Below are 10,309 nucleotides of genomic sequence, written 5' to 3' on the forward strand. Positions count from 1 at the left end.
CCGAGAAGCAAGTCAGAGGTCGTGGAGAGGATCGAGGGATGAAGTGACCCGATGAAAACAACAACACGATCACGCCACCCTCGATCCTTTGTTGTTTTTCGGGATAGATATAGGTTGAGGTGCACGGACTTTGAAGGCATTGCTTGACGTCGCAAGGCTGCTGTCTCTTCTACCTTTCTGATTCTTAGAGCAACACGACTGCTGTCTAAAACTAAAGTAAGGTAGGTTTTGTAATAAAAAAACGACGTTGATGAACTTGAACATGTTGAATTTTGAATGACACTGCTGTAATTGTAGTTCAATTCAATTTTTCAATTCAAGAATACATACACTAACCTGGTCCATAATTGACTAGCAATAGCATACACTGCAGCGACATACTGTCTAAGCCCTAAGTGACATACACTGCAGCATCCATGCACACTCACACTGTGTGACAAATCTGACTGACACAGTGGTGACACTGACAGCCCATGCGTGGACGTGGTGGTGGTGGGGGGCAGTGTAGAGCCCAGTGCCCAGTGGGGCTAGGGTTTGCTTTTGTTTGGTGTGGTGTCGGGTTTTTCGGGGGAGTGGCACTGGACACTCAAAAACGTGGAACAGTTTCCGTATGGCGCCACCACTTTTTCATTCGATATGAAATATTAATAGTATCTAATTTACCTCAATGAGATATCCCTTTTTGTAAAAATTTGTGAAAAAGTGGTGGCGCCATATGGAAAGTTTTCCGAAAAAACACCTCTTGTGTGCTTCAGCCAAAGTTTTATTTTAATGAGAAATTACGCTTTTCTCAAAAACTACATTACTTCAGAAAAGAAGGAGCCGTTACTCACAATTGCTTTATACCAATTGAATCAAAACTTTCACAGATTTGTTATTTTATGCATTGTCTTTCAAACACATTGTCAAGTTTGTTTTTCTATTTTACTACAGAAAGTTTGAATATCACCAAGTTGAATTACGGTTGAACGACAAATACTGTGCATGGGTTCAAAACCTGCGATCGAGCGATTGTGCACATTCTTTTTTAAATCGCGCAAGGAAACAAAGTTTGTGCAAAGTTTGTGCCTTCACAAAATGTCACACTGTGCAGAGTAAAAAAACTTATAACATTGTGTAGTTATATAATATTTGGTTTGTGGTAACACCATGTGTGTATCTACTTGCCTGGTAGAGTTTGTTCTTAGAGAACTGTCTTGCTTAATTCTACTACCGGGAAGTAGATTGTTCGGGTGTTCGGAAGACTTCTCAGTTCTGAAAAGAACTGTCCTGCTTATTTAACTATTACCTGGGCAGATGGTATAAAATGCAATGCCTCAAATCCTATACGTATTGTGTAGTTACTTTTGCATCAGCACACAATGAATTGTTCAAAACAATAGAGGTCTATCGGCACAGAATTATTCTAAACTTAGAGGTCTATGAGAGATATCCAGAAGTAGAAAAATTCCCTCTCCACATCTATCTAGGTTAAAATCCGTAGGCTGTTATATTAGTGTTACTTTGCAAATTGATATTTGTTTTTCAGAAAACAATCTAAATGTTGAGTGACGTTTTTGCTTTCTTTGCAGATTCATTTCGAAACACCCTGATCAATAAACATGGCCTTCTCGGTTGCTCAGCGTTCAAGCTCTGTCCTGAGGCTTATGCTGCGAAGTTCCAACAAAATCGGACAAGAATTAGCAGAGGGTCCTTGCCAACACCTCACAAAGAGAGTTGTGTTGCCTTCTCTTGGACCTGTTGCAATCCAAACGGCTTCACTGCACGGGCACCATGGCAGCACCAAGCCTCTGGTCCAAGCAACAGGTAGGCGAGAGGTCCACGCAGGTATCTTCAACACCAACGCAGCAGCTCCTGATATACTCCCACTACAAGGCAGCACTGTAGATGCAGCTGCAGACAAGACTACCCAAGCATCCCCTAGAGTGATGAAACGCTCACATCTCTACCGCTTCATTGCAGAGGTGAGCCAGGCTGAGATTACCAAGGGCCAAACCATCACTTCGGTTGCGCATGCCCTGGATGACATGGCCCTTAACGTCACTTGGTCCGACGGGGAGGTACAGGCCTACCCATATGCATGGCTTCGGGATAACTGCCTCTGCAAGCAGTGTTACCAGTCATCCCTTCAGTCAAGGATCTTTAGTTTCACAAGCATTGATGTGGAGATGATTCCTATTTATGCTGTGCCTGGAGATGAAGGAAAGACAGTTCGATTGACTTGGCCCGATGGTCACTTTGGAGAATATCCTTCAGGTATGAAGTAGGGATACAATCTCCCCTGCCCCCATCCACGCCCCTAATCGAACCCTCCCACCCCTTAGCTTTGGTTAATTTCCCAAACTATCCTTAGTTTGTTCCATATGAATTGGTTTTCAGTTGAGTTCATCGTTATTAGTCAGATATTTCTTCTGATAACGACATGTCAAGATTGGATATGGAGGAAAAACCCTTAGTGAGGAGAACGCTCACAATCAGGTAGAGACTAAAAACCCAGTCCACATCCTCAGGCACTGGGATTTGAACTGGGGGTCCACAGAGGTGAAAGAGGTGTGACCCTTTAGTTTGTTTCTGTGTAGTTTTATTGACATAATTTGGATGCTGACACTTAAGCATTTTGTTGTGCGCCTAAACCTTGAAGTGGACTCGCCCTGTTGTTTGTTCTTTCAGTCAAAAATTTATGATAAGATCGGTGAACTAATCCTGAAGTAGTGGTGTGTTTCGTCAGCCAACCAATAAAAAAGCAAACAAGTTTGTTGTCGCTGTTTGCACAAACCTTTTGGTGCACTCTAGTTTCTACAAACTTGTCACAGTAGGTGGCAATAGACCCTGCCCATAAAATGCTAATTTACATTCACACATCATACAGACTCTATTGGTTGGCAACCGCCATAGAGAAGTGCATCACTCAGACGCACAATCGCGTCTGCGTCACGCAGCCATTAGCCGAATACAAACCGTCGTAGTCCCTCATTTTGCCAACCAAAACGTTAGTGCGCATGCGATATGCAATTTACATATTTCATTGGAAGGGTCTATTGTGCAAAGTGCTGATTGAAGATACCTAATTCTTATGTTCATTATGACTTTTGTTGTGGGTTATTTGATTTACACTCTGATATGAAAACTTGATACTTAGGTTTGTTTTGATTTGTTGGCACAATTCCAGCCAGAGTTACACAAGTAAATATTGCCCCATTTGCATGGAGTGGAAATTCCCTCTACTCTAGATTTATAATAAAAAAAGAGGCTTGGGTGCTACATAAAAACATAATTAGAATCAATTGAAAGGATGGTTACCTTTATCTGTGTATTCTAAGGCCTGGTATTTTCATCTTTGAGAGTGCAAGGCAATTTTCATGCAAAGGACATTTGGAAGCAGAAAATGTAAACAAAAATGAGATAATGCTGAAGGGGCACCAAGGCCGAGGTTATGGGCAACACATTTAGGGTATCCTTGTGATTCAAGGCCTGAGTTATGGAATATTATTTATAGGACTTTCTTCACATTATTTTTTTGTTAATGACAGATTGGCTTCGTAAACATCGCTTTGAGAACTCCTTCACTGACCCTACCTTTGACTCTGAGCTACAGTACTGGAAGACAGACCTGATAGACAGCGGCACTCTGCGTAGGTTTAACTTCCACGACATCGTGTCTAATGATGAAGCTCTGTATGAATGGCTGATGGAAATGAAGGTATGTCTACTTTAAGGGCATGTCACACCGGGCACAGTTTACAGACAACTTTGAGGCAACCAAAACCAATTGTTAAAAGGTTTGGCTACTTTTTTTAAGACACAAAACGAAAACACAATGTCCGTGGACAGATTTACATTAAACTTAAAAGGTCCAACTATAATGAGGGTAGAAAGCTTCCCTTCAAATATTGCTTGCTGAGGTGCTGCAGTTTTTGAGAAATGAGTAAAATATTGCTTGCTGAGGTGCTGCAGTTTTTGAGAAATGAGTAAAATATTGCTTGCTGAGGTGCTGCAGTTTTTGAGAAATGATTTACAATGGCTGATGGAAATGAAGGTATGTCTACTAAAAGGTACTTTTTGTACCACACAACTTTCAGATTGGAACTCATGTATTTTTTGTCCTTACATGTTGCATAAAAGCATTTTTATATTCCCCCCATTAAGATCAGACTGCTTTGATAAAGCCAACATAGAAACTAAGATACAAAACAAACAAACAATGCATTGATACAGACCTATCATGCCTACTACAGAACTATAACAAACACATAGGGAAAGATTAAATTTAAAAAAAATCTTGATAATCACTAGTCATTTGTTGTCTTCATACCTTCGATTTTCGATCTTTGGAATCAGGTGATGTATGTGTTGATTTGTTTACCAACTGATAGTTGAAAAAGATTTTCTTTTCGAGTTGTTGATCTATCCTTGGCACAGACTTTTAAGGACTGGAGTATCAGTGATTCAGTGTATGTAAATAAAATGTGTATCTTGATGGGGCCACTTGATTCTTAAAAAGAAGATTTACATTTGGTAATCACTCTTTAAATTAATGGCAGTAATTAAAAACTTGCACCACTCCTGTTTCAGTCTATCAACTTCATTGTTTATTTAGTAATTTCTTTTACAAATTATGAGTCAACTTTGTAGCATCTACATATATAGAAAGGTTTGCGGTAACACTATGTACATGTAATGCCTATCTCTAATGAGTTGGGGTGGTTCTAAAAAGAACCGTTGGTTTCAACTCGACGTTTCGATCAGTATGCTCTGATCGTCTTCTGGAGAAAGTACAGTGTCTATAAAATCAAGCCCCCTGAAATGTTTATTTAATTCAATTCTCTAGGTTCATGTAAAGTTAATTATGCTTTCTCCAGAAGACGATCAGAGCATACTGATTGAAGCGTCGAGTTGAAACCAACGGTTCTTTTCAGAACCACCCCAACTCATTCGCAAACCTTTCTATATCGTATTTCCACCATGCAAAGTTTCAAATCCTACTTAGCATGTACATACTTAACTTTACATGAAGCTAGAAGACTGAATAAAATAAACATTTCAGGGGGCTTGATTTTATAGACATTGTACTAAACTATTTGTTTGTCATTATTGAGTAAACTCTCACAAAATCCACGACAAAACATGAAACATTTATCAAACATGATTGATGGAAATTTATAGGTTGGATTAAAAAGAAAATTTAACCGAACTATTTGGTATCATCTTTTTTTCCCTGACATTTTGTATGAAGCATAATGACGGATGAGGAGTAATAACTAACCATCTTGTTATCCTATTTGACATTTACAGCTGACTGGAATTTGCCTGGTGGAGGGAGCCGGAATGGTGGAAGGGCAGGTCAAACATCTTGGAGATAGAGTTCTGTTTCTTAGATCAACTTACTACGGGTAATTAACCGTTTGAACCATCTTAAGATAAACTATCTCGATGGCATTGAGTGCACAGTGAGACATTTTACCAATCTCTTCCTAACTTAGGATTAATCTTAGAACTTAGGATGAGTTGAGTTCCCTATCCGAAGACGTAGGGTGCATTAATCCCATTTTAAGTTAGGACGGGTTACTCGTCCTAACTCGAGATGGGATTTATCCTAGCTTATCGTGGGGTAATAATAGTGTGAGGCTCTTTAAGATACCTGCTACTTGTCTTGAAAAAGTGCATTATATTTAATTGTTATTTGTATCGTTACCCCAAGAAAGCTTATTAAACCACTGCTTCCATTTATACCTACCATTGTTTATTTCATTTCAGACCAACGTCCCATGTGGTAGTGAAATACAATGCCACCAATATTGCATTCACCGGCAAGGCTTTCCCGATGCATACTGACCTGGCATTCCTGCATAGGCCACCTGGTGTAAGTAACAATAAACCTTAGGACATGTGGCAAATTCAAAGACTAAAGGTCGAGTCACACTGCAGCGATAACGAAAACGATATTGATCACGACGCAAAAAGCAGCTTTCTATTAGTTGAATGAGTGTGTGCGTATTCTGCATGGAGCAATTCAACCAATAGAATGCATTCTCTTTGCGTCGTGATCGTTATCACGCAGTGTGCAGTGTGACTCGGCCTTAATAGACCTTTAGAATGGTGCGGCCATCTTGATTTTCTCTCATTCAAATCAATGTAACTGAACCGAGACCGGAAGGAGAAATAGTCTGGTTCCTTTTTGTACAATGAGTATTAGCAACCATTACTGTTATTGGATACAGTGAACATGACCAAGATGGTGGCAGCAAGGGTTGGTTGCTTTATGACTTGGTCGTATACCCCATTTGCTGTGTACAATGAGTTGATCAGTGTAAAGTGGATTGCCCAAACCCTAGTTAACCCGCGCTATTGGATCTTCAATTAAATATTGCAATTCCAGTCTGGGTAAGATTTGGCAAGGCATACTGGAATAGCATGGTGCTTTAAGATAATACACTTATAAGAATGAGGTTGTTAATGTGGTAACTGGGCCTAATTTTAGCAGAAACTCCTGCTTGACAAATTTTCTTTGCTAAGCAAAAAATGAGTGGGGCACTAGTCACAACAATGTGAACTGAATGTTATTTTGGCTGGTTACCTGTTTATGTTTTAAAGCAATACCAGATTGTCTGTTTTTCTTCAAAATAGGGGTTTGGATTTGAAAACATTCTTCCGATGCTCTCAAAATCTTTAGAAATAAATGTGGTCATTGGCCCAAGAAACAATCTTAAAACTTTCTTTAGAATTGACCAAGCCCTATAACTTTCTTGCTGACTCCAGACAACCGTTTGTTCTTTCAGGCCCAGATGATCCATTGCATTGAGCAGGCCAAGGGTCCAGGGGGTGAGAATTGGTTCACTGATGGGTTCAAGGTTGCCTTAGATCTGAAGAGGGAGGATCCGGAGGCCTTTGAGCTGCTTAGCACTACACTCATGGAGTATCAAGACATCGGTGAAGATGTATATGGTAGATTCCATCAGCATTCACGCCATCCAACTATCAGGTAGGATTCTACAGCATCATGGTTCAATATGTGATCAAAGGGTGTCCAAATTTGCAAGAAATTTGAAAAAATGGGTGTGCAAATTATTCACTTACGATACATCTACATGTAAATGACAGATTGAATAAGACACCAAGGACCCACTGATACCCCTCTGGCTGACACTATGTACAGAGTTTGACCAGGGGGTGGATTTCACAAAGAGTCAAGTCTTATCTTGAGTTGTTCTACCAAGTTACCTAGGACTGGCCTTCAGTTAGTAATATCCCCTAGAACTAGTATACACATTGACTGGCATAATTCGGTAACAAGTGTACGTCTATTCCCCAGAGGGACTTTGAGTGACCAGAAGAGGGAGATAGGCCCCTCTTCTGATCACCCACAGGCCTGAGGGGGAATAGACGTACACTAGTTACCGAATTATGCCAGTCCATATTTGTTTTATATTACATCTGTAGTCTTGACCGTGACGGTAATCCCGAGCATGTGTACCTGAGTGACCATGGTCGTATGCCAATGATGCGGATACCAGTGAAGAACACCCAGGCCCTCTATCGAGCCTTGAAGAAGTTCAGTAATATGTACCATCACCCTGACAACGTCTGCGCATACAAACTGCGAGAAGGTCAGTAAATGCCTTTTTTTCATTTAACTTGAAAGAACAATTTTTCTTCGTTCAGCCCACAAATCATTTAAAACATGTGCACTCAGTTTCTCGTAATAACATACTTTGATGGCTTGGATTGCTCTTATAGACCTTATGCATATGACGTCATTTCAGTAGGGCGCCCTCACCTAGAGGTCAAAAGGAGGTTGTTCATTGGCCAATCCTGTGCGCCGCGCGTACAAATCTGTGCGTTTCGATTGTTTCGTCACTGTTTTTTCCACTAAGATGGCTGCTGGATGACGTCTATACACAAGGTCTATTACAGGAAAGATATGACCCTGTGACCTCATGACCCCCATGACCCCATTACCCCATCAATACCTTAGGAAACATTGGATGCGTTCGTTTAGCTTCCCTGGGTGTACCCCGCGGTGCTCACTCGGGTGAGCCCCTGACAAGAGCTAAACGAACGACCACTCACCACTCTCGTAGTGACGTCATGCACCTGGGGACAGCCCCCAAGTGACCCACTCCACAAGCAGGGCACTGGCGGCAGACCCGGGTCAACCCAGGGAAGCTAAATGAACGCACCCATAGAGGCCTATAGAATTGATAATTCTTATTTCAAATTTTGTCATTGGGCTGAACAGAGACAAATTTATAGGAGCAGGATTTTAACCTGTGACCTCTGAATTAACGTGCCGGCGCTCTACCATCTGAGCTTTCTACCCCTTATGTTGGTGCCCCCCCCCCCCATTTTGTCTATATCTTTGTTCAGGGTACCAGTCAGAAGGCCTTATGATCCTGCATCTTGTACATCTTGGGCTTTTTCCAGAGAGAACTTGGAATCTTCATCCCTCTTATAGCTGGCAGTGTTCTCTCTGGAACACTTTTATATTTGTATTCCAATTGACATTATGACCTTTGACCTAACGCAAAACATATCACAATTTGTTTGGATTTCAGGTGACATTATGACCTTTGACAATCGACGTGTCATCCATGGTCGAGGTTCCTTTGAGGTGACCAGTAACAGTAGTCGTCATCTTGAAACGGGTTACCTGGAATGGGATGAGATCAACTCACGCTTGCGTCTGCTTCAGCACCAGTTCCAAGCAAGCATGTAAAGGTATCTGGCTGTTCTGTTTCCAGGGGATGTTAACAGCTTAACTCCCACTGGTAAACAAATAGCATCATAAGTATTAGTATAATGCCAATCAAAATAGGCATTTGTTAATGTCTTAGGACTGAAACTTATAAAACTTAATTTACAGACTAAATTCTATTTTATTTAGAACATTTTATAAACAGAGCGTTTTGATAATCATCATGATATCAGCTGCTTTTCTGGAAAGAAAAGTAAGTTTAAATGTTAAAACACTGGAGTTTTTTTTTAAACAAACAATTGGCTTTTTCTCTGAAAGTGTGTCCATATAGTCTGGTCCCACTTTTACAACTCCAGGGAGTATGACTATGATGACAGTGTGAAGATACATCCTTATTAAAGCAACCTTGTTCCCAGAGGTTATCGATCGCGCCACACCATTTTTCCCAGCATGCCTTGCTCGATCATAACCCCTGGAATTTTTATGAGCGGCTGTAATCAATCCATTTTTATGCACGCACGCCATTTTCGTCTTACAGAATGTCTTTGTTTTTCTTTTTTAAAAACGTGTTTGTGCCATAAAAAACGCGGGCATGATCAACATGCAAATACCCTAAAAAAGCGTACGCGCACTTTGCATCTAATGCATATACAATTTCGTGAGTCAATCAGCGTTGTTTCTCAGTACATCCCTTCTGGGGGTTAGTGACGAGAGGTATCGATATGGTGCGCTGCCCATGGTAGCAAGGCTGATCCTTAAAGGCACTGGACACTATTGGTAATTACTCAAAACAATTGATAACATAAAAACTTACTTTGGTAACGAGCATTGGAGAGCTGTTAGTATAAAACATTGTGAGAAACGGCTCCTTCTGGAGTAACAGTTTTTGAGAAAGAGGTAATTCTCCCTAAAATATTTGAATTGAATTCGAGACCTCAGCTGAGGTATGCATATGTTGAGGTACACCAGGTGAGAAGACTGGTCTTCGACAATTACCAAAGGTGTTCAGTGTCTTTATTAGACTGCACAATGTGAAGTGGTCTGTAGTGAAAATTAGTAAGCTTTTTTAATTCATTGTGTCTTAAAAAAAGCCAACCAAAACTGCCGAAACGCCAAAATGAACTTCTGATTTTGTCAGATGATTACGAGGAATTGCTATTTAAAATCATACCTTGTAATCCGAGAAACAAATTTAATACATACTTTACTTCCATCAACAAATTTCTCTAATCTGGTACTTACATCACATAACACTATTTAAAGGTGTTATTGCATTTTTCATTTATTGTGTATCAGATATTATTTTTGTTTATTTAAAAAAAAAAGTATAGATTTAAATTTTTTGTTTATATATTTGTTTTGAACCTGTGTGCAGAAAGAATTATTATTATTATTATTTTTTTTTTGGGGGGGGGGTCCAAGGGACTTGTTAGTATCATTTTGAATATGATATGGAATAGTTTAATTTCTTAATTATAACAAAATGCATGAAACCAAGTTTGCATGTTAGTCAATTTATTCCAGATCCTTTCTTTTAGAGCCAGCATATGTGTATCCTTTCTGAAGACTAATATTTGCCAAAATCCTACCCCAAATTACTTTATTTTGCATAATGAG

At 40.0% G+C, this 10,309-nt stretch overlaps 1 protein-coding gene across 2 annotated transcripts; it reads left to right on the top strand.

The window, feature by feature from the left end:
- Positions 1-6: 6 nt before the first annotated feature.
- On the top strand, positions 7-9,430 carry LOC117298025 (gamma-butyrobetaine dioxygenase-like). Of its 2 annotated transcripts, none has more exons than XM_033781249.1 (8): positions 7-221; positions 1,572-2,256; positions 3,531-3,700; positions 5,293-5,390; positions 5,755-5,860; positions 6,777-6,979; positions 7,438-7,604; positions 8,553-9,430. In XM_033781249.1, exons 2-8 carry the CDS (start codon positions 1,602-1,604, stop codon positions 8,711-8,713), a joined length of 1,560 nt encoding a protein of 519 aa, XP_033637140.1. In that variant the 5' UTR covers positions 7-221; positions 1,572-1,601; the 3' UTR covers positions 8,714-9,430. The 2 variants fall into 2 exon arrangements, with proteins under 2 accessions (XP_033637140.1, XP_033637141.1); XM_033781250.1 differs by having other exon boundaries at positions 7-216.
- Positions 9,431-10,309: the final 879 nt, after the last annotated feature.

This window comes from Asterias rubens, chromosome 12 (genome assembly GCF_902459465.1).
Source record: "Asterias rubens chromosome 12, eAstRub1.3, whole genome shotgun sequence".
In the NCBI taxonomy this organism is placed as follows: Eukaryota; Metazoa; Echinodermata; class Asteroidea; order Forcipulatida; family Asteriidae; genus Asterias; species Asterias rubens.

Coding starts and splice junctions, on each gene's coding strand:
- LOC117298025 (XM_033781249.1), top strand. CDS start 1,602: ATGGCCTTCTCGGTTGCTCAGCGTTCAAGCTCTGTCCTGAGGCTTATG. Junction 3,701..5,292: donor AATGGCTGATGGAAATGAAG/GTATGTCTACTT, acceptor TGACATTTACAG/CTGACTGGAATTTGCCTGGT. Junction 5,391..5,754: donor CTTAGATCAACTTACTACGG/GTAATTAACCGT, acceptor ATTTCATTTCAG/ACCAACGTCCCATGTGGTAG.